This window comes from Squalius cephalus, assembly GCF_949319135.1.
Source record: "Squalius cephalus genome assembly, chromosome: 17".
Classification (NCBI taxonomy): domain Eukaryota; kingdom Metazoa; phylum Chordata; class Actinopteri; order Cypriniformes; family Leuciscidae; genus Squalius; species Squalius cephalus.
In genome coordinates, this window is record NC_137138.1 from 30,373,634 (window position 1) to 30,399,184 (window position 25,551).

A 25,551-nucleotide genomic window follows, 5' to 3' on the forward strand; every position below is an offset into this window, starting at 1 on the left:
CTATGCAAGCTTCTCCATTCAGAACTACTCTGGCACTTATCCACGGCTTAGATTGCAAACTTAAACTTAAACACTAGCCTTATACATTCAAGACTAAGAACAGTAGTGTATTTCTGCCTTTCTGATTTGTGCAACAAGTACAAACGTTGGAGTATGTGGGACTAAATGAGCGAGGTCTCAGTTCGGTATAAATGCGTGAACCGTGGGTTTGTGTTGAGCAGGCAGAAAACATTCCCTCGTGCTCCAAGACTCTAGGAATCCTGGGAAGTAGAGCATCGTACCTTTAAGAGCTTACTGTCGCACTAATTGGCTAGAGTACAACAATGCATGCTCACTTGAAAACAAACAATTAGAATTATAAAATGGTCAACGCAAACTCCATGGTGCACTCCTTTGGCAAAATCTCTATACTCTACATATAACAAAAATATATGCGGAGAAAGCAGTTCGATACTAGGGCACATTGATAGAGCGTTGTGTTTGGTGGTGGTATGGTGCGTAGTAAACTAGAGGAACTTTTCCAACTACAGTGAAACACTTTGTACATGCTACTGTACATAATACTGTGCTTTTGCCTTATTATAATGGTGATACATGTTTAGTTTATTAGCGGCAGAGCAGTATAAGCTAACTTTATAGCTTCTCCTTTTCCCGTAACTACTGGCCCTATATTTCTCATAGCTTATGAACGCTTGGTGTCTGAATTGCTGTTTTTTTTTATAAACTTTTTTCCCCCAAACAATTCCACTGCCCGTTTCCTTAACTCTAGTCACCAAACTAGTTCCAAGCTGAATTCACACGCTGTACGTAATTCAGATGAACTGATGATCCCTGAGGTCATTGTCTACAACAAATTGAACCGCTTACATTTGGAAGAATCATTATGGAAGTTCATGTATGCTATGGCATGTCATCAAAGGGACTACTTATGAAAGCTATTTCACCTATTTGCCGTCAAAAACAAACATATATATGTCCCCACAGAAGATAGAAACATCCTGCCACGTGGTTATGGGTGGTCACCAATGTCTTTCGCAACAGTACACATTGCATTTAGGGACATCAAGGGAACTTAGAATCCTTCAATGAAACGAAATTACCTCCTATGTTTGCATTTCAAACAACAGAAGAAATAAAGCTCTATAACAAGCTTGTAAATGCACTGTGCACAGAGATGAAGTCTGGTTATTTTGATTGTGACATGTTATCAGCTTGGAATTCGCTGCAACCTTTCCACAGTGCCAGATCCGGAGAGGGATTGCCAAAGTATAGAGTGTTCTTGAATGGGTGATATTTACTTTGACTTTTCAAAGCCACCCAAAGAGAAAATAAACATCAGAGAAGAGATCGGAATCTTTCAAAAAAGACGTTTTGCTAAAATGCAGCATTCTGTGTTAGCAAGTTCTTTTACTAGGGGCTGAAATGGCAAATATTTTGATCCCGCAGCCATTGTGAGAACCCCAGGAAAAGAAAATGCAGGCCTCTCCTCTGTAGTACTGTATAAACAAGTAAAATAATGGTTTGTGCCCGTTGGTCAGTCAAACACTGCTACTGATTTACGCCAGAATACCTTGAGCGTGAGGATAATGCGTGAACCTTAAGTACCATGATTTTGGGAAGTACACCACTACTGGAGAGGGTCCTGCAAACTTTGCTCACGAGTCTTTTTGTACTCTCCATTTCCGGCACACCATCACGAGGCCTGTTTTTCCAGCTGACAGGCCTTGACCTCCGCCACCTTGCAGGACTGGGTGCTTTTGCAGCGGCAGCCTGGGCGGCTGATGCCATCGTAGCACTTCTGCGAAAGCTTGGCGCAACCAGTGGCGGGCAAATAACACATCAGGCAGGGCAGCACCAGTGAAACGGCTGCCATGAAGGACCATCGTGCGCAACAGTTCGAGTGCGAGCAGGAGCATGGCTTGTCGGCACAGGAGCCTTCCTCGTCCTCATCAGTGCAGTGGTAGAAGACGCCCTTGACTAGACACATGCAAGTGACAGAGTCCACTAGGTTCTGCGCTGAGCACAAGCAGTCTTGGTTGCAAACCCAACAAGAGGGCAAGGCCCGAGGCAATGTGCACTCTGTACATCGGCATTTGCCACACTTCTCACACAATAGCACATGCTTCTTCTCTACTGGCAAGGCCGTCACTGCTTTCAGGTTCTGAGTCTTGGAGCTCATCACCTTGGGTTGCTCTGCACCTAGAGTCCTGCCATGGCCATTGCCAGTAGTGTATGGATCCACAACAGGGGGGGGAGCCGCATGGTCCAGCAGCCGTTGGTCGGAGGAGGTGCTGCTGGAGCTGCTGATGGAGCTGGGCCGACCGCTGAATGAAATCCACGGATGTGTGGTGGCATCTGGGACCTCGCAGCGGGACAGATGAGGATGGTGTGGGGCTCCCAGCAGGACTTCCTGCCCCCTCGTGCTTGCCTTGTGGCTTGGTGGCTGTTGTGAGATCACAGCAGGGGTGTCAATGTAGTCATTCTCCAAATGTAAAGATTTCATTTGGTCAATGGGGTAGATAGTTAATGGGTGCTGGAGCCGTCCGTAGGGAACTCGGCTGTCCAGCAAAGGCTGCACCATGATGGAGGAGGAGACTCCAGGAATGTGGTGAGGAACCCTTGACTCCATCTGTAGGTTATGTTCCTCATATACCAGAGATCAGGTCAGCATTTAGCACTCCTGCAAAGATAACAGCACAGCTTAGTACTGAAAAGCACCCTCATAGGATTCTATTCTATTCACACTTTTTTTTTTTTTTTTTTTTTTTTTTTGCCAATAACAAAGATTGGTTTGTGTGTTGGAAACACCTACATCCTACATCTAAAATAAAGTTGGTATTTGCATAACAGAGCAAAATGGAGCTTGAAAATGGCATGTGTAAAATAATTAGGGTTAACTGTAACTCGTAATTATAAGTAAAAAAAATATAAAAAGAGAGAGTGTATAAACCTTCACATCAACAATCAGATTTATTTGTATCAGTTTAGAGTACAAGCCTGCACTAGTATTCTGAAGGGAGGGGTTTATTCAGAATAAACCAAAAACAAGTAAAGAAAACCACACAAAGGCTAAATTAGGATTTACAGCTTTTTCTAAAACGATTAAGTTACAAATCACTACAAGTTGATGAAGTCAACCCGGGATTCATTATGATTAATTTGACGTTATTACTCAAGAGTGTAAGGGTTAAAATCCTCTCTTCAACGCAGCTGCACTGTTGAAACAGTTAATCCAGGGAAATATTTTCTTTGGACGGTCCTGTAAAATGTTACACAGCCTATTTGTCTCTATATGTTTGCCACAGCGCTGAAGATAACTGTATATGATTTTGGGGGAAAAAAAAAATCAACCTGTTGCAGGATTTTTGCGTGAGCTATCTAGTATATTGAAGTGGCACAGACTGGATACGTTGCGAATTAAGGGCTTCTGTGCTTCTTGTACCATACTGTCGTGTCGTCTATTAAAACGACAGTTTACTACATGCTGGCGTGCCTCAATTACAGTTTCAAACAAAGTCTACATTCAAACGGCGTTTTTAATACAGACTTTTACATATTTACTAGAATATAAAAACTTCTGTCTCTGACTAATCTCCATTAAGTCTTTTACTCATTAAAACAGTGTTAATATCGAATGCGCGAGCTGCAGTGAAGCGTCACGCGATGATATTCGACAGAACGCGAACGAACGAGCTGCTCGCGCGAGCAAATGGCACAGAATCGTGATACGCAACACGAAATCCTGTTGTTTCTCCGATCAAATGAAACGACGTCGCCTATACGGTTAACCTCGAATCCTCACCTGCTTTACGCGTCCATTTCATTCTTAAATCGCATACGATCCTGTCGTGGTTAGTGTCCGTAGTTAAATATTTACACAAGGCACATACACCTACAATGCGTTGCTAAAGAACGGCTGTATCGGCGCTTTGTGATAAACCAGCAAAATGACTCGATTCGAAACAAGAATATGAAACTCCGTGTTTTAGCGTTGTCTTTGACATTTGTATATTTGTATTATAGTATTACAAAAATATAAAGTACATGACATTCATATATATATAGCCTATATATATAGGCTATATATATATATATATATATATATATATATATATATATATATATATATATATATATATATATAACTAAACGAAAAACTCACTTGTATTAGGAAACAGATCATTTCTTCTCAGATGAACAGATTATTGCGATATATTCCAACAATAGATAGATCCAAACGAAGCCACGAAGGAAAAAAAATCCGGACGACTATCCGTGCGATGTGCACTGCAGTAGGCTAAGGACACAGTCTTCTTCTCCATACGATGTTGCAACTACATGAGGGAAATGGCTTTTTATGAATGGGAGGGTAAGAAATGTACTGCGCAGATGCTTTGACAGATTTTTTTGTGAATGGGAGGGCATTACGACTCGGGGGTTACACTTTTATGAATGGGAGAGCTCCGGATTTTACAGCGCATGCGCCATTTCAAGATTTCATGAATGGAAGAATGGGGGCTTTTCGTCACAAGGGCAATGCCAAAGCGGATTACATGAAGAAGGCGGCCACAACTGCTTTAATTCATGTTTTCTATACATTGCCTTATGTGTGTCTTCTTAAGGTCCTGACCTGCTATGGTATGGAAGTATTCTTCTCTTTCAACGAAATTTAAGGCAACATACTGGACAATTTGAACTGCGGTGTTCATCTGTTATTGTTTGATATGACGCACTGGGAATGTAAAATGTTGGATAGTTAGATAACGTTTTAGTCCATAACACTTCGAGTTTCGTCACCACGGGTTAATTTGTAAGCCTCGAGTGCACTTTATCCTCTTTTTTTTTTGTGTTTTTTTTTTTTTTTTTTTTTGATAGGCTAATCAGAAAACAGGGCAGGAACAATCGGCATTGCTCAAAATGAAGAAGAACAAAATTGAGAGAGAGAGAGAGAGAGAGAGAGTTTAATCAGTCCCATTTTGATTTCCTATTTGATGAGCTCGCGCACTGGAGTAGCAAAAACACGTTTATGACGCAGCAGCATGAGGTCATGCAGGATCAACAAAAGAACAGGATGTTGTCGATTTGTAACGATCCCACAAGCAGGAAATGTGTGTGGATTTCCTTTTTAACACCCCCCTGTCTACCCTTCCCCCCACGGATAATTCCCAGCTTGTGGCTTGACTAATGCTGTCAAATGTTAATGGGCAGCCTCCACATTAGCACACATTTCCATGACAACATCTGCTTTCATATTAAAAATACAATCAGATTTTTTGATGTGCTAAATTTAGGAGAGAAAGGTTTTCATTATTATTATTATAGCTTTGTTAGGTTAAAAATGTAAAAAATAAAATAAAATACTGTGCTAAAATGGTATATCCCTCTTAGAAAATAGAAAAAAGAAAGCACTTTCAATATTGATTAGATGGAACCTGAGGGAGAGAGAAAGAGCTAAATATAGTGCATACACTCTCTTTGAACACAGTGTTTTCCATTTGGTGCAAACGACCACAAACTGAGAACAGGATTATCAAATGGGGCAATTTAACATCTCCAATACACAATGGGTTATATAGCATACCATACCATACCATGGAAAATCCTTCTGCTAAATGTCATATAAATCTTATGACATATCATGATTATTATTATTTTTTATTATTTATGTTCTGCCAAATGTCATAAAAATCTAATGATGAATCATTGATTATTTATATAATTATTTACGTTCTGCCAAATGTCATATTTCTAATGATGAATCATTGATTATTTATTTATTTATCTACGTTCTGCCAAATGTTACATAAATGTAATGATGAATCATTGATTATTTATTTATTTATTTATTTACGTTCTGCCATGTCATATAAATCTAATGATGAATTATTGATTGTTTATTCATTTATGTTCTGCCAAATGTCATATAAATCTAATGATTAATTATTGATTATTTATTTATTTATGTATTTACGTTCTGCCAAATGTCATATACATCTAATGATGAATCATTGATTATTTATTTACTTTCTGCCTAATTTCATATAAATCTAATGATGACTCACTAATGAATGGTTAATTCATTCATTCATTCACCAGTCTATTTTTTATCACCCAATCTATTTTGCTTTTCTGACTTTAAAGGGTTAGTTCACCCAAAAATGTAAATTCTGTCAGTAATTTTCTTCTCAGTTCTTGCGCATGCGTCGTGACGCTCTCGTGAACTCACTCAGAGGCCCACACAGAAGAAAATGAATAGTTGAATAAAGTCGTTATTTTTGTTTGTTTTTGCACACAAAAAGTATTCTCGTCGCTTGATAAACTTAAGGTTGAGCCACTGTAGTCACTTGGACTATTTTAATGATGGCTTTACTAACTTTTCTGGGCCGGCAGATGAAATTACCTAGCAACCTATGAAGGAGTGAGACAGCTCTCAGATTTCATTCAAAATCTTAATTTGTGTTCTGAAGATGAACGAAAGTCTTACGGGGTTGGAACAACATGAGGGTGAGTAATTACTGACAGAATTTTCATTTTTGAGTGAACTAAACCCTTTAACCCTTGTTTTAGTGTTTAACGTTAGATGGTTAGAGATTTATTTTTGTGCAACCATTTAACATTCATAAATAAAAGATTGTAAATATATAAATTCTCGCCCTCAGTTTTTTTAACAACCACACTGTATTGCAGTTATTATCTGCTTAAAGTTTTATCACTTAGAGCCTTTCTTTGTAAATAATTCAGCACATATTTCGAGTATAATTTTTTATATAAATTATATGGAGTTTTATCCCTAACTTAAATCTGTGCTGTTGCTTTTAGGCTAGACTTGAGTAGTGACCTGATTTAAAAACCAGCAGCCTGTGTCCAATTGGGGGGTCCCTCAGCTTCAAGCCAAGCCCACAGGAAGGAGCTTGTGAGAGGGATATATGCAGAGAATGCCGCCTTTGGAGATCTGGGCCTGTGTGGGAAGAAGGGGAAGGCCCCTTCTGGTCCCCTGCTGTTAGAGAAGGGAAAGCCGAGCTCTTGGTGAGATGGTGACCTTCGACCCTTCTTCAGAGAACTGACAGGAGCGGCCCTGAACTCTCACCCACGGGACAGACTAGCGATGAAGCGTGACCTGTTGCTGGGGGCGTGGACCTGCCATTCTGGCCGCAAGCATTCTGGGCATTCCACGCGTCATTCCCCTTGCATAGCAGACTCCCCCCTCCCATGAGAACCCACTCCAGTATCCCACTATCCCAGAGGTGGACAGTAACAAAGTACATTTACTTGAGTACTGTACTTAAGTATGCTTTTTGAGTATCTGTACTTAACTTGAGTGTTATTCTTTTCTGGAAACTTTTTACTTTAACTTCACTACATTTGAAAGACAAATATTGTACTTTTTACTCCACTACAATTCTGTCAAGGTCCTTGAGTAGAAAGTAGTAATGTCAGTTAGGGGATGATTTTGGTTGCAGGGCTTGCATTTTGGTTGGAAATAAAAATCGGGTTGACATCAGAACCCGACTGATGTTGGTTTCTGACGTCAACACAATTTTCATTTTCACCCACAATACAACGTCTGTCCAACGTTGGAGATTAACGTCAATGTGACGTTGGATTCTGACATCAACCTGATGTTTATTTTCAACGTCGGGTTTGGTCTTCTAAATGCAAATTGTGTCATTGTTTTGGAGCACACTAGCTTATAGATAACAGTAAGGCAAATATATTCATACTAAAAGCCAAAAAGCTTTAAATAGGGCACTATTTGAGGGAACAGCCGAAGAGTGTCCGAAACCATTGTGGAAGTTATTGAGTGCAATTATTCAATCTCACATTCAATCCCACTACTGGAACTGTGTTCTAGAAATAAATTTGATATTGATATGAGGGTAGGTAGGCAGGCATATATTCAGAGGCATAAGGTACTGTAAGTATTACATATAACAATGCAACAATAATAAAATAATGCATTGACATTTACTTTTTACTTTTGATACTTAAGTACTTTTAAAAAACGAATACTTCTGTACTTTAATTTTACTTAAGTAAAAATCAGTCTTTACAATTTTTACTTGTAACGGAGTAATATTTGACCTGTAGTATCTGTACTTTCACTCAAGTAAGGAAGTTGTGTACTTTGTCCACCTCTGCACTATCCCCATCACAACGTTCCCATTCCACACCATCAATGCTAGACACCATTACCTGCATTTCCACACAAGCCTTTTATAGGAAAAAGCCAGAAAAGAGGAATAAATGTGTCAAAACAGAAACCAGACAGGACACTCAAATCCAAAAGTTTGCCAAAGACTTGAAATTTGAGAAAAATAGTGTGTTTTTCAGCCTTTTTATATGTATGTTTGCATAGATGAATATCCCCACTTCCTGTGACAGCAGCTGGTTTTCGGCTTGCAGAACTGGATAAAATCAAAAGAAATGTGTGAAGCCTGTAATGACATGCCAGCTGCTCTTCTTGTTAAACAACCTGCTCTTATCTTTATCAAAAGTATAGCAACATATAGAGTTTACCATGCTCACGTTATAGTTTCTTGCCCATTTCAGTTATATGTTGATTTGTACTCTGTCAGGCTTGACTCAGCAGTTATGGATATATGACCCATAATGCAAGTCAGTGTAGTTGGGTGGCAAAGTAGGAGGTCAAACTTCATGCTGTCCTCAGCGCTCCTTGCTGACATGAGAATGCCTGACCTTCATTAGTAGTGCATCATGGAGTCACTAACAGCGGGGAGCTATATTTGAGACCTGAATCAGCAATGCTGGCCCAAGCAAAGCACAGTGGATCAGCATTATCCATCCCAAGGAGGCCTTTGTTGACAAGCTATCAGCTAAAATAAGCTCCAGCCGGGAGGAGGCACACATTTCCATCAGCAGCCCACTTCCTGTGAGACAGCATTTTTCTGAATGATGAAGGAGAAGCGTCCACACATCCACCGGACATTACTCTAGTTATTTATTTGTTTTGTGAACTAATTAATTATTAATGAGCAGGAGGGCTTTGAGTGTCAGGCCTTGTCCACACGGACCATTCGTTTGAAAACTCATCTTTTTCTCTCCGTTTTGATCTTCCATCCACACTGAGACGGCATTTTTATTAATGAAAACAAAGCTTTTTGAAGACGCTCTCCAAAGTGGATCAATTTGAAAACGCCGTTTCCGCGCTGTAGTGTTGACTGTCAAAGCGGTGGTATTTAAAAAACGATGACATAAGTTTGGTTATGTGATGCATATTGTAACAATAGATATTCCTGTTTATACATATTGTGCCTGTTATGTGCTATTCACTTTCACACTGTTGCTAAAATATGTTACTTTGCACACTCTTCATATCAGAGTCCTGCAAAGATGACAGAAAATTCACTCACATTTGCTGTCCTGTGGCAAAACATAAGAGCAGTTGCATTTTAGGCCAAACATGGTGACTGAGTGTGACCTGGACGCATCAGTGAGTGGTGAGATATGTTGCTAAAAAAAAAGATCCTGTCAGAAGAACTGCACGATAACTTTATTAATTAATCATCTCATTTAGCTTTTGTGAGGCTTTACGCATGCGCAGTGAAGGTGAATTTAGCATTTTCAGGCGGTTTCCAAAAGTTTCTCATCCACACTGAAACGTCGGAAAACGCCTGAAAACGCTAGTGTGGACGGAGAGCGTTTATAAATGAAAACGCCATTTTCAAATGTATCCGGATTAATGTAGACGTAGCTTCAGTAAGTGAAACGATTAAAGTGCTAACATCCAGTAATATCTACATAATTTGCGTCCTTAGGTATTTGTAACATTTTGCTTAGCAATCTGACCCGAAATCCCTGATATACTCAGCTTTACTGCAGTTTCCATTTTGTTAATTAGCCCTATTGTCTGCTTATCAATCAGATTAGCGCTGGGGGATCTGGGTGGAGGGTGCTGAGTAGAGCAAGTTTACCCAGGAGGAAGTGCAGGGCTTTGATCTCTGCTAATGAGCTGCCAATACTGCCCTCAAGGGCTACTTCCTGGGGCCAGCTGGAAGCCTGCAAGTTAGGCCACCTGAAACAACACGTACTCTTTCCCTTTCCAAGTGCCCTCACCCCACCTGCCCTTCCCCCAGTTTTCTTCAATAGTAACCCTTCCCCCAAATTGAACTCTGTGATAATTGGAGATAGAGGTGGGCTACAGTCACCCAAAGGTTCTATTGTATTTATACACTCTTTAGCCAGACTAGAGGCCTGATGTTCTTGGTGACACTTAGCTTTTTTATTTAGATCAACTTTTCCCTTTTGGGAAGCGATTGGAAAATGATGGATGCAACATTGTTCTGTCACTCAACTCAAGCTCAGCCAGATTTTTCAAGCTTGAAATGGTCATAACCAGTACTTTGAAATAGGGTTAATTGAACATTTTAAATGGATTACGATTAATGAAGGATTTTTTGTTGTTGTTGCTTGCAACATTGTCATTGCGCTGCCCACAGTGCTATTGCTCCAACATGACAGCTCTCTTTCATCAGTTATTGTGTCTATGGGTCAGAACATTTCTTACAGATTTCTGCTTGTTGTAAATCAGATACAGATAAATTAGCACAGTACCAATATGTATTTTAATGCATTAATGAGAGAGCAATTGCGTGTGTGAATTAGTCAAGTCACCTTTATTTATATAGCGCTTTTTACCATATTGATTGTTTGAAAGCAGCTTTACAGTGATTACAGGAAAATAAAGCAACAACGTTTGTTTCTGCTGTACAGCAGATCTAGAAGAAAATAGTGTCATACCGTCTCTCTATAAATTTTGAAGCTGTGGGTTGTAGTTTCTTCAAAAGTTGAAAAATCTATGCTATAACTGTTGAGATTCTAAGCTACTTCAGTGAAAAATCACTGGACAGTGTTGGTAATGAGTTTCCGTCCTCCTGAATGTTTCTCTGTGCGTGCAGTCTTCACGTGATGTGCGAGATACTGTCGTATGAGTGTTCCTGTGCCACAATGTATCACCGCAAGTTCAATATGATGATACACACCCGATAGTCTAAACTCACTTGAATGTTCAAACTGGCAAGCCTTTAAACATATACAATTGACAAACTTTCGCGAGGACGCAAGCTTTAGTGCTCTTGCTTTGGGGCTTGTGCACTGCGCTTGTGTGTGTTCTTTACTGAAGACAAAATGTGTCCAGATGACGGACACTGCGTTTTTCTTTGGTACAAGCTGCTCCTGTCGCTCAGTTGGCAGTTCTTCTCCATGTTGCTTCCATGCCGCTGACTGGACGGGGCAGAATCACGTGACTACACACGCGGTAATATGTTTTTAAGGGGAAAGTATTAACAGGATTAAAAAACTAAATAACTGACATGGGAAAATTGCATAGGTTAGAAGTTCTAAATTTCGGTTTCGATTACTTTTCGATTAATCGTCCAGCCCTACTTTGAATTATGAAACCTCAGACAGATTACTTCTCAGTTTCAAAACCAGACATCTCCGTTCCACGGAATGTCCGAACAGGAGTGCGTGATTCTCTCCAGAACGCCCCTTAATCCTCACTGCTTCCAGTAAACCTCTCACTGTTGGGTATCCTCTCACTCCTTTGTGACCGTGGGAGAGGGTTGAAACAGAAAGCTCAGCCAATCCTCAGAAGCTCTGTTTCACATCCATTCTCTTCCTTGATCCAGCTCAGGTACCTGCAGTCCTGGGAAAGAAGCGACTGGCCATGTCTTTCCCCACTGGACATTGAGCCATGCTGAGGTTGATGGCGAGCACACAGCAGCCCCTTTCATGGGCGTGGGGACAGGGCAACACGGGACACTTCCTGGGCTGAATGGCGCCCCGACACTCGACACCTGGGACAGCGGCGCTTCGACGCTGGCCCGATGCCAACCTCAACGAGGCACCTTTGTGCTCCTGGTCTCAGTAACCTATCCGGAAAGATCTCTCAGTGCTGGTTCCCATGCATCACTCCACTCTACTTCACACTGCCTTTGTGCCCAACTGGCTCGGGACTCTCCTCACTTCCTTTCGCCTCAGTCCAGGCTATAATTGCATGGTCCCAGTGAAAAGCAAGTATGAACTTGAAAGGAGGGGTCTAACCCTTGCTTTGCAGTAGCCTTTGGGCTCGGGCCTCTGAATACAGTTTCTTGTACATGTAAAACCATTCTTAAACCAGGATTAATTTGAAGGCATTGTTCAAACATGGCCTATCTGGTGTCCCACTGTCTTTACTGCTGCTCTTTAAATCTTCCTCACAATAAGGTACAAAGTGCTTCATTCTCCTAAATAAAGGAAGCACAAGAATCTCTTGTTGTGACAATCCACTATTGGGCTTGAAGCAGGACATCAAACATAAATAGAAAGCATACTAATTTTGCCAGAAATTTTAACCGCTGTGATCCAGGCACATAAAAAAACGGGGGTGTTGAGCCTGTTGAGATGTGAAATGGCTAACCACAAAAAGCCATATGATGGCAACATGTGCACAGGAGACTAGGTTTGCTTGTTTTTAGGTGTTGCCTCCAAGCTCTGTGCGGCTCGGTCCAAACCCACCAACCCGTCTAGCTTGTCAGACGCACAAGGCTGTCTCCCCAGGATGGTTTAGTACATTGTACAAAGTGACAAACCCATCAAAGCAGCCGGGCCCAAATAAAAGGTCTTTTTATGACTTTCCTTCAAAGAGCGGCTAGGAGTTCAAAGCACACACAGTGAGAGCGAGTCGATGGAAAGTTCAGAATCATACGGAGAGGCAAAGAGATGTGGGGGTAGGGGGTGGTGAGGGCCTCAAAGGGGATTCAATATTGCTCATGAAAGGCCTCCCCCAACCTGCCATACTCTGTGTTCTCCTAGGCAGTAAATCTTCGACATTAGGTTATCATTCTCCTGTACACGCCACCTTGCCGCTGCACTAAATATATTTCAATTTCATAAACATATGACGTATTCACGGTATCTTCTGCAGCATATGGCCTGTCTTTTGAAGACGAAGCAGTCAGTGGCTGTACAGTTTAGCCTGCACGGCACAGATAAGAATGCAGCTCAGAGTTGGGAAAAATGATTTTGCTTCCTGCCCTCAATTTGTGCCTCCCTTTTCAGAAACAGAGAGAGCTCTTTAATTAAAAATGGATGTCACTTGTGGTAAAAATCCTTATTTATGTGCATACAGTTGTATGTCTAACATCAAATGCATCTTTGATGTGAAGGCATGTTAAGCCCCAATTCGGTCTCAATTTACAGCGTAATGTGTGCTTTCAATAAATGCTCAGCTTTGATGACTTGATGGCTGCACTGCATCTTCTTTTGCATTCTGAATGCAGTTTCTGAGTAAACCTTGCCATAGTTTCATTGGAATGAAGTGAATCAGCCCAAATTTTTTTGCTATCATGCAGTGGGTGAGGAATGATGTATCATCAAGAGAACCATGTGCCCAGTTTGTCAACGTCCCTTCTACAGTCACTGGATTTGTTTTTGATGAGTCATGTTGAATCAATGTAGAGCACATGTTAACGTAACTTGTGCGCAGACAACAATTACATTATATGGTCAACTTTACAAGCGGAAACCCTAGAACTAGGGCAAACTTACGATGACCCAAATCTGCGTATATCTGACGCTCAGGGGTGAATCCATTGTTCTGCTATAGTGGAACATGTTAGCATGCCGATGGGACAATAATAGTGACTGAAAAAGCCACCTTGGAAATCTTTTTAATTTGTTGAATAGCACAAATAAGAGTTTAGAACAATCTCCCTCAACCAAGTCTGGGTAACTCTACAAACATTAACAGTGAAGCAAAGAATCAACTCCAATCAAATGCAAACTATGAGCATGTGTGTGCGGCCTCACTAATTACAAAGCAGCCTGAGTTTACGTTGGCTGAGCGACAGTGAGCACTGCGGGCTGATCCACTAACCAGCTGACAGATTGGCCATCCTAAAGTTTGGCTTTAGCAAGTGTCATTCCATTCACTCTGTGCCGATACCATATCAAGTCACCCATGCCATTGTATAAATAAAGGTATGATTTCCGCTCGTAGATATATAATGCAGGTATCTCCTTACCAAGCCCTCCCTTCACACTGGCTTTGTGCCTCCGCAGTGCTCCTGAAATCCCCCAGCCCTTTTAATCCCCACAGCAACAAGGGTCTGTTTCTCTGCTTTATACTGAAGTAGGCCTCTGAGGCCTGCTGTATGCCTGTTGGCTAGAAGCCTCCTGTTTACAATTTCCCTATTCCTGTTTTTAATGTTGCTCTGAGAGCAGCCACAAAGGGCCAGTTTTGTCCAGCATGAACAAGGGAGCCATTAGAACAGAGATGGAGGAAGGAAGGAAAGGAGATTTGGGAGGGTTGGGTTTGGGGGGGAATCAGGTGCCCCAGGGGGGATTAGTTATCCCAGCTGCTCCCTTTGGGGTAAGACATGGAAGGCATTTTTATTTCAGAAGGAATCAAGAGTTAGGGACCGCTATGGATGCATTGAGGAAATTGAGGAATGATATGTCCTGATGACATTATGATGGTTCCTTGCCACTGTCGCCTTTGGCTTGCTTAGTTGGGAACACTTAATATTCAACAATATTATTGATCTGCCTGCATTGACACCATTATATGAGAACTGAACTGAGCTGGACGATGACATAACTGTTTTCTCCAGAGCTTTTTTACAACAAAAATGAACCATCACTGAACTTACTTAAGCTGGACTATGACACTATTTTTTTCTAGATCTGATGTACAGCAGAAACAAACTTTGTTGCATTATTTTCCTGTTATCACTGTCAAGCTGCTGTGAAACAATCTGAATTGTAAAAAGCGCAATATAAATAAAGGTGACTTGACTTGACATGAATAAGAAGCTATCTATCTATCTATCTATCTATCTATCTATCTATCTATCTATCTATCTATCTATCTATCTATCTATCTATCTATCTATCTATCTACCCATCCATCCATCCATCCATCCATCCATCCATCCATCCATCCATCCATCCATCCATCCATCCATTCATCCATCCATGTGAGCTGATTAGGGAAAAATATGCAGCTAACAAGTGAGTTTACTTTAACATTTGGCAGTTTCCCAAAACATTAGCTCTGACTATGGAAATACAGACCCATGGCTTTTCTCTGGTCCTATCTATGGAAGAATTCTCCAGGGTAACCCTGGACTGGCCAGCCCTCATAGTGGAAAAGCAGCATGAGTTTTTCTTTTCTCCATATGGCAGCCATTTGTCTCAAAGAGCTCTGTCAAACATAAATAATATGTTATGAAAAAGGGGCAGAAAGCATTACTTCCTCTGGGATAGGATCTCTGGAGGTCTGGTGTCCTTCACATCCTTGTCCTTCACAGAGACAGAGAGCAAGAAAAGAGAGAAAGAAAGACTAGTACAGACTGGCTGCAAGTGCGTGCACACATACAAGTCTGGAGAACGCATGTAACCCTTAATCAAAACAGGCCCTGAAAACTCAGCCCATCTGTTTGTTTGCAGTGCATACTGGACTCGAGCTATCAGGAAATGACAGCAATGGAAGAAAAATCTGCAGAAATATCATCACACAACTCAATCATCTACAAGACGCCAGATATCTGTAGATTTGACTATTTGACCATTTAAAATGGAACTCTAAAATGAACGTTACAGTATTTGGTCAAATGCTGATGTTGTCAACAAGAATAAATATAGCTCAATGCAATTTGGTTTTTTTTTTTTTTTTGAAAGTTTTGAAAGTGTCATCTCAGCACTGATACAGGTGATTTTTATTTATTTTTTTGGAAAAATACCCTGACAAAATTAATCCTTTAACTCTATATCAATTTCTCCTTTTCCTTCTGTTTCTTCACCAGCCCAGGCTCAAGCTTTCCGTGAGTGCCGAAGGGATCATGATTAACATTCGTTCAATTCGCTGAGGGACACGCATTCTAAGCCCTTCCTTCCTGCTGCAAGTGGAATTCTCATTAAGTCATAACTACTTTTCAAGAGCAGCATTCCTGCTTAGGAGTCCCTCCAAGATTCCAGCACAATGATTTTCTTAGCTGCAAATTAATTGCTGAAGAAGACAAAGAAAGGAGGTAATTTTTCTTAGATCTGACACAAGGTAATTTATTAAAAGAAAGAGCAAGTAAAACTGTCATGCATTAATGAATGAGGTCTTGTCAGGAAGTAAAATCTTTTCACATTCAGACATGCACAGTGTTTAAACTTCTGATATGTGATATCCATCATTTCATTTGTTAAAGTCGACATGAAGTCCAAATAGACCTTATTTACCTTCTTAATGCACGTTCCTATTCTTATTGTGTATGATGTACAGTGTTCCAATTTTATTCAAGTTTGTCTACATAATTTGTCATAAAATATAATTACTTTTTTTCCACCTCTGAAATGACTTTCCCTCTCAGCTGATGTCACAAATCACTCTGAATTTTCAACCCTCTGGCTCCAGTTTCCACTTTTCATGAACCAACCAATTCCCAATGAATAAAATCAAGCCCCGGCCTAAATTTTGTTTCGGTGATTATAGGGTTTCTCTTGGAAATACGTCAGATTACCAAAGTAAAATTGGTTGCAAAGAGGCTGCATTTCATGTTGACTAATCCTAATTCTAACCAGGGACAAGATCAAGTCAAGTCACGCTCTTTACAATACAGATTGTTTCAAAGCAGCTTTACAGTGATTACAGGAAAATAATGCAACAGAGTTTGTTTCGGGTGTACAGCAGATCTAGATGAAAATAGCGTCATAGTCCAGTTTAAGTAAGTTCTGTGATGATGGTTAATTTTTGTTGTAAAAAAGTTATTAATATAGTTCATTAATCTACAGCTGCTCTGGAGAAAACAGTGATGTCATCGTCCAACTCAGTTCAGTTCTCATATAATGGTGTCAATGCAGGCAGATCAATCGCTCTGGCCAGCGAACGAATGATTACCTGCCTTAAGTAGTTTGGCCATTGAAAACAGAGAAAATAACTGATGGAGCCGCCTGTCCCTAGATTTCCTTTCTCCGGCACTGCAGGGCTGGGCCTTCTCGCTCTTACCGGGGCTGAATGGCTCTGACTGGGGTAACTGAAATTGGGTGCCCCCCTACTTGATTCATTTAGTAATTTGTCTGGCTCTTTTCCTTCTTCCCTACAGCTTGTAAAATGATCCAGCAACTTAATTTCCCCCTTCCCAAAAAAGATGGATGCTAATCCTGTAGGAGAATGAGAGGAAAGGGCTGTAGGCACTTAAAATCAACCCCTAAAACCTAAAGACTGAAGGCAACCTCTTCATGTAAGAGGGCCTCTCACAAACACACATGCATGTGAAATCTCATGGCACATATTAAAGATCCCTGTGTTTTTACAGTTTACACAACAGTTTCCTTACAAAAAATTACTGTGGCAGTATATGGTGTCAAATGAAATGATGGTACCATATTTATATACCATGGCATTTGGTAATGTTTTAATGCTTAAAAATCATGTCATTAAAAATATCTTCTTCTAGTTCACACAGGAAAGTTCACCCAAAAATAAAAATCCTGTCATCGTTTACTCACCCTCAAGTTGTTCCAAACCTGTATGATTTTTCTTCTTCTGTTGAACACAAAGAAGATTTTTTTGAAAAATGTTGGTAATCAAACAACCATTTACTTCCATATAGTCAATGGCTATCGTCAACAGTTTGATTACCAACATTCTTCAAAATATCTTCTTTTGTGTTTGACAGAAGAAAAAAACTCATACGGGTTTGGAACAATGTGAGTAAATGGATAAAATTGTTCGCTGAACTACCCCTTTCAATACTAAACCCATGGTATTACCATGAAACTATATCCATGGTAATTATTTAGGTGTTTTATCACCATCATGCAATATTCACAATGTTAAAATGCAAAATGAAATGCAAAGGAATTGTCAACAAAGGAAAAATACCCGTTTTAACAATGACCTTTTACAAAAAAGTCAGAGTTGGTCTTGGAGACAAATTTCACAGAAACAATGTGATAGTGATAGATGCATAGTCACTGTCATCTTTTTTTGCCTGAAACGTTTGCTGTCAGCAGTTCGAGTAGCAGTTTTATTCCACTCACAGCCATGGTGCATCCATGCTGGCCGCCGCTTTGCTGATGTGAAGTGGTGCCGGGAACCGGAGGCACACTTCTAGACTTGTGGATGAGGCAGAAAATGCATTATGGTCTGTTATGGTTGGCTGATCGCTCCCATTCAAACAGTGAGCTGCTCACAAAAGGGCCAGGGCCGAGTTCAAATAATGGGTCGACTCCCACCCCCCTCTCCACCCTGGCCTCCCCATTTAGATGATCACGAGGCACTTTTGGTGGCAGGGCAGAATCTGTGCCCCGTATCCTGGTCTTGTTGTTGCATACTGGTGATGAACAGCAGGCCTATTGGCTGGACTTCCTGTGTTTCAAAGAGGGTGTTGCTGACCATCAGGAAGGGAAGCCTGAAAGGCGGAACATGGATGCAGGGTTGCTCATTCAGATGGAGAGGAGCCCTTGGGGAGGGGAAGTTGGGGATTTACTTCAAAGCATCCACAGACAACTTTTCAGAGGGTTTAGAAGCAATGGCATGTACCAGTCAAGCAGTTCTCATTAAGTGTGTCCCTTGCAGCCAAAACTAGCCGACAGGACTTGTTCTCTTCTCTAAGTTCATGCTAATGTGACTACAGACACTTGACTTTTTTCGAAAATTAAACGAAAGTCCTTTGGGTTGGGGGGTGGGGTGACACAACAAAAGCACAACAAAGTGGTAGTGCTGCCACAGCAAAGAAATAAGTGAAAAAGATTTTGGTTTCCGATCTTCCATTTGTCTAAACCTACAGATTTAATTCTGGAAACAAGGAATATACACGTGTTCTGTTGCGTTGCCTTAAAAACTCAGAGCTCAGCAAAACTCTTGAATATATTTCAGGTGTGAACATTAAATAACTCTAATGAAATTTCAATTCCTCTTTTATTTGTTGCTTGTCTTAAGGTGTCTCTTATGCCCTCAAGCCATGTTCTTAAATGTCTTTGACTTTAAGCAGAACATTTATGAGACAGCTTCCAAGGCTTAACTTTAATTTCCACCCACTGTTTTGCTTAAAAGTAATCTTTTGCTTTCCAAATGTAGATGTTTGCTGGGTTGTTCTCGCATCTAATAAGGATATGATAATCTTCTTCGTGAGAAAATCATTCATTTGTGCCACCAGTGATTTTCACCTGCTGGTTTTCTAACCTAAAATAAGTTACATCTTGTCTGAAATGTACAGGATCCCTAATTTAAAAAATATACTGTATATTTGTTCAATATATTTCAGTTCTTTTGCATTCACTTGTGAAACTTTTGCTCTCCCCTGAGAAACTATGGATTTATACTACACTGCTCATTTGGCACGTCCTGATTTTGCTGAGTTAGATGCGGTCCTTGTTCAACATTTTGTTGATATTCCTGTCTGAAAATGTCCCTACCCCTAAACCTAACTCTACCCATAACTTATCCCTAAAATCAGAGGGAAATGTCAGGTGAATAACACTGATGTAGAAGCACCTAACCCTGGCTGCAAGCCTAAACTTGACATAAATTGTACACTTGTCTCTCAAATCTGATTGGTTGATTGGAATGTTGTTCCAGGATTAACAAAGATGTTGATTCAGGAACATATTGAACTTGGTGAAATCAGGTTCTGCCATCTTGATATATGCCTATTATAACATTCATCTCCCTCATTTAATGAATTACTCCTGCCATGATAAAAAAAAAAAAAAAAAAAAAAAAAAAAATTCTTCATTTCCACTTTATGACTACTTTCAGTGGGTGGTAATAGCATAACGTTAATCGTGGTAGGTAAATAGCACTGACTTTTGTGGATAAGCTCTAGTATAGCACTGTGCTTCTCTTTTCCTTTCAAGGCAAGACAATTGACAAGGCAGCCATCTTGCTATCCTCCAGTTAGTCTGGTTCAGTTGAATAAGTGTGAACGCTGCCATCTGAACCCTGGTGCGCACCAAAAAAAAAAAAAAAAAACTGGTGCAGTTTGACTGAAATATGAGCACAACACGGACCAAAGACATCTAAACAAACCAAAAACAGGATGTGATGTCACAAGATGAGACCCTAATTCGGACCGAATGCTTCATACGCTACACTGCCCATTAAGTTCGGAACAGGTGTCGGAAACGCCGTCTGCTTGCAGTAGATCTTCATTTGTGTGCAACACAGGAATTCCGGACACTGTTTTGACTCCTTCACACATTTTATTAGCTCTTCATGAGTTCTCAGCTGGTAAAAATATCATCACATGCATGCACATTTAGCCAGCGCACAGCATTGTTTTGGATGTCCAGTAAGTTCCGTCCAAGTGAACCAAACTACAAGTGTGAATATATACATATACTTATTTTTTACTGTGTCACCACTTGATGTACAACATAAGAATCAGTATAGCAAAACCAATTGAGAAACACTGAATGTTAGTTTGCTCATAAGTGTTCTTAACTCAGCCCAAACGTCTACTTCTCCTGTCTTCTTCTCTCCTTCTCTGATTACAGGGCACAGGCAATGAATGAAGTTGATGTTATCTGGTTTTCCTGCTCTCTCGTCCGTTCTCCTTCTGTTCTTTCCTCTCATTTACTGTACAGCAACAGTGGTGTCTTTCAGCTCTCGGAGGGTAAATGAAGTTGTAGCCCTCTGTGGCCGTGTGTTGTGGGTCCAGCCTGGAGACAGGACTCACGGCCCACCTCAAGCTCTCAATCAGAAAACAGATAATACAGAGCTTCTGCTGGACACACTGTAATAAAGCACACATGTGCGAACCAGATCCTCGTCCTGTCTTTCGCAACTTCCATATTTTCCCCACAGACTTTTCAGGAGGATATCTGGTCAGTTGTTACATACGCTGTCAGATATGCTGACATGAAGGCATCAAGCCAATTTTGTAATGGCGCAATGCTGGATTGCAGTATTGTGTAATAAGCCTGTGTAGGTCATGCTTAGGTGAACTATGCAATAGAGCTGGTTGTTTTCGAAAAACACATATTTTTTAATGATTACTCATAGCTGTACAGGGGGAAGTTGTTATTGTAGCGGTGCTATTATCCAAATCTGGTGGTACTTATGGTGTGGTGGTTTGCTTTTATTATGTAATGAGTACATCTGAGTTCAAGTTCAATGATTTAAACTAACAGGTCAACACAGAGCTGCTTTATCAATGTCCTGCATCATAGCATTGACTTGTACTGGTCTACGCTTTTAGGGTCAGTCTCATGAAAACATGCAGGTCAAATTTAGAAAGAGAAAAAAATTCTGCAAAATATCTAGAAAATAAAGTTTCTTGCTGGACCATAAAGATTATGTACACTACATGTCAAATTGTGGATTAAATCATTGATGGAATAATAATGAATAATTTTATTTTTTTGCTCATCAAGGCTGCATTCATTTGATGAAAATACACAAAAAAAATGTTTTCTATTTGAATATATTTTAAAATGTATTTGTTCATGTGATGGCAAAGCAGCCATTACTCAAGTCTTCAGTGTCTTGCGATCCTTCAGAAATCTTCAGAAAATGTTCTGCTCAATCTGTTTAGTAATATTTAAAAAAAAAAAAAAAATGAAAGAAAAAAATAAATTAATGCTTTTATTCAGCAAGTACACAATACATTAATCAAGTAACAGTGAAGACATTTAAAATGTTATTATTATGTAAATTATCGATGTTTCCATAAAAATTATAAGCAGAAATTATTTTCAACATTGATAATAATAATAAAAAACATTTAATTGAGCACCAATAAAAAGTAAGCTCCAAATGAGCATCTTAGAATGATTTCTAGTGTTTCTATCAAATTATTGATTGATTGAAAACTGAAATAATTAATATATATATATATATATATATATATATATATATATATATATATATATATATATATATATATATATATATATACATATATATATATTTTTTTTTTTTTTTTTCAAAATACAGTAATGACAATGTGATTTTTTTTTTTTTTTTTACACATAGTTATGAGAACTGGGGGAGAATAGAAAATCTTTTTGTAAAAAAAAAAAAATCTTTATGTAAAATGTCCACAGGTGCCTTTTTCAAAAGAATCTTAAAGTGCATTAAATCTGTACCTTTTTTCAGAGCATATGTGGCCCAAACAAGTTCTTGACAGATTTCACTCTTCAGTATGATTGAACAAATTTCAGCCGTTTGACTGATTGCATTTCTCGTGCTCCGCTCTGTCTCTTCACTAATGTAAAACACCTTTGTAATGTAAAAAATGTAAAACAGTCTCAAGCCTTCCTCTTCCTCCCCTTGTAATCCATCTCACAGCCTCTCCTGTCTTCCTGCGCTCCCCTCCTCCTCTCGGAGAGGCCGAGAGTTAGTGGCTGATAAGGGTGATGTCATACCTCCGCTTCCTGTGGATGTGAGTAACTGTATATGCTGTGCTGAGGGGCACGGTGGGGAAACCTCACACACACACACACACACACACACACACACACACACACACACACACACAACCCCATGAATGCCGTGTCCACCTCCATTTCAAAGCTTTGCAGAACATTTCATGCTCAAACATCCTGTTTGTCTCAAGATGCAAACACAAATGCAGATGCACAGATTATGGGTTTGGTGAAAATCTCTCTCTCTCTCTCCCTCTCTCTCTCTCTCTCTCTCTCTCTCTCACTCTCTCCCTGTCTCTATCTCTCCCTCTCTATCTCTCCCTCTCGTTTTTCATGTCATACAAACTTATGTTATCACAACATGATCTCATTATTTTTTGCAGGTTTTAGAGACAGTCCATATGTTTATATTGTGCAAATCAGTGTCTAACTGCAGAATTACACCTGACAATAGTAATCCTGTTGGTTTTCTTTCCTAAATTACCTCAATTATCTTTCATTTTAAAGTCAACATGAAATAAAATACGGATGTGCCCAAAGCCTAAATCTGTATTCGGGAAGGCGCAGAAAATGAATGACGCATTTTACAGATACAGGCATGCTTTAGTGGTCGGTTACATTGCAGAACATCAGATTTCACTGATCATGTGATGAGAGATGACTGACAGGATGATGTCAGAGGATTTGGTGCGCAACAGACCCTGAGTGTCATCGGCAATATCTTGTAAAATGTCTTATCTTGTAAGTGCGAGAGAAAGCAAAAGCATTGAAATATATTTTTTTCATTCCATCTTATATTTGTTCCATCACCATGTCCTTTTAGGGGCTCCGTAGAATGCGTAATTATTATTATTATTTTTATTTTTTAGCTTTTTAGCTTTCAGCTTTTAGCTTTTATATGTATATTTTATTTATATCTTTAATATATATATATGTGTGTGTGTGTGTGTGTGTGTTTATATATATTTTTCCAGTTATCTTGTACACATTCCTCTCATTCAACTTACACAATTCTCTGGTTAATGTCCTAAAAGGAGGCATCAAATAGAAAACAAATCCTTTTGTCACTGTCAAATGAAAACCTAGGCCCTTTTAAGAGTGTAAACTGATATTTCCCCATTTATGGTACGGAAACGTGAGTCTACATGTGTCTGTCAGCAAGCTGTCCTGTGCCAAGTATCTCTTTCCTGTAAGAGATTACGGTCTTGGAGGTTTGCTATGTAGGTTTAAAAAGATCAGGATGTGGTCCATCTTGTAATTTACACCATGAAAAAAAAAAAAAAAAAAACAAGGTACGAGCAAAGTTGCTCGCAATGGGAAACCAGCAGAATGGTTAAAACTCAGTGTTTCTCTCTTGAGAATATCTCGAGTCAATCGTGTGTGATTTAAAGTGTGAACGGACAGAAATTCTGCTTCTGCTCCTCACAAACTTTCACCCACATCCTTTTAATTCCACATGCATACAAAGACGCAGGCGAGCAGTGATGTGTGAGCTGGCCTCCGCTGGCGGGGCCCCAAAGGCTCCTGTTCTTCTCTAGTCTACCGTGGAACTGCTCCTTTCACCGGCTCCAAAGGGACCTCTGATTAGAAATCCTTCTCCGCTGCCGAATCTCCTGTCCTCCTTTTGCTGTAGAGTCTGACAGAAAGAAAGAACTTAACAGAAGCTAACACAAGGACAAAGCAAACATTACGTTCCGTGAGCCGTGTCTTCACTGGCCTGGTGTTATTGGGTTCTTTGGGAAGATTCTGACATTATCATTTCTTCTCTGTATAGGTTACAGCAATGCATACAAAGAGACAGAATACAAAAGAACCTATAACCTAACCTAACCTAACTTAAAAATGTAAACTGGCTTGAGAATAGTGTTGGTTTTAGGGAAGCTTGGGTTTTGGTTCTGCTTTGCTGTTGTCTTGACACTCAATGTGTCACTTGTTTTCCGTCAGCTGTGCTTAGGAATCAACACCGCCATAGACGCAAGAAAGAAAAGACCAATCACAATTCAGTATGCCAATAAATAGTGATGGAAGCTTTGAATCGTTTGCGAATCATTTCGAATTGGCGATTCGAAGCAAACAATGTCATGTGATTTCAGTAAACGAGGCTTTGTTACATGTCACGGTTTCTAAATTTGAAATTTCAATAAACACCACTAGGGGCGATCTCATGAACCAGTGTCTATATATGATTTTTTTGTAGCCCTAAAAAAAAAAAAAAAACAAGCCTACAATTTAATAAAATATCACATAGTATAAAAGACACTTCATATTCAATGGTATTAGATGAATTATTAATTGCATTTAATTGATTACACCTTCAACAAAACATTTGCAATTTTGCATTTGCAATGCAATAAAAACGTTGCCACTTTGAAAAAGGTGTTTTTATACATGAGTTGTACATACATATTGTACTGTGTACTGTTTTGTATTGTGTTGTGTTTTGTGAAATGTGTAGCCTCCTATGGACAAGTGTTGCAAATTAGCAGTTTTGCTATAACACTAAAAACAATGTATCTGGTTTGTCCAATGCTGTTGTTATGTCCATATCAAATAAATAAATAAATAAATAAAGTTTTTTTGCTGCATTTACACTGTTATGACCAGCATTGGTCACCAGCGTGTGGCGCTTCGAAACTGAATCATTTGACGAAGCAATTACTTCAGCTGATTCGAAGTTTCAAAAGGTTTTTTTCAAAGGTTTTTCACTGCTAATAAATACAAGAGAGAAGACCAAATGCAATTAATTATACTAATCTTACAACAAAAACATAATTGACATTAGATTTTAAATGCAGATATCATAGGGTTGCAAAAAGACAGAGACAAAAGAGCTGGATCTATTTGCGGTTTTCTTTAAACAAAAATGAACGTAAAATTACCCTTCTTCAGGCTATCTGGAAACAAAAATACAGAAAAGAGAACAACACCTATTGTGAGACGAGATCTGACAAAAAACAACTGAAACTGAGGGCTATATGTATATATATATATATACGGAAACACTCGGGACTAAACGAGATATTAACAAGACACAGGTGAGACACATGAATGCAAATCAAAAACCATGGCAACAGATGAATATGAACAAAGAAAACTGAACGAATAACCTTCGTTGTCATGTAAACGTACCCTAAAAGTCGCAACTGAGGCAAAACACAAACACAGGCCAGATGTGACAGCAGAACTCAA

General features: G+C 39.6%; 1 protein-coding gene across 1 annotated transcript; it reads right to left on the minus strand.

Annotated features, from left to right (window-relative positions):
* Positions 1 to 723: 723 nt before the first annotated feature.
* Positions 724 to 4,330, minus strand: spry4 (sprouty homolog 4). The gene is made up of 2 exons (XM_079847518.1): positions 4,163 to 4,330; positions 724 to 2,680 (listed from the first exon to the last, which is right to left on the minus strand). The coding sequence occupies exon 2, from the start codon at positions 2,627 to 2,629 to the stop codon at positions 1,694 to 1,696; it is 936 nt and encodes a 311-aa protein (XP_079703644.1). The 5' UTR covers positions 2,630 to 2,680; positions 4,163 to 4,330; the 3' UTR covers positions 724 to 1,693.
* Between the last annotated feature and the right edge of the window lie 21,221 nt (positions 4,331 to 25,551).

Bases quoted from the DNA above. Each gene is read 5' to 3' on its own strand.
- spry4 (XM_079847518.1), bottom strand. From the start codon at position 2,629: ATGGAGTCAAGGGTTCCTCACCACATTCCTGGAGTCTCCTCCTCCATC.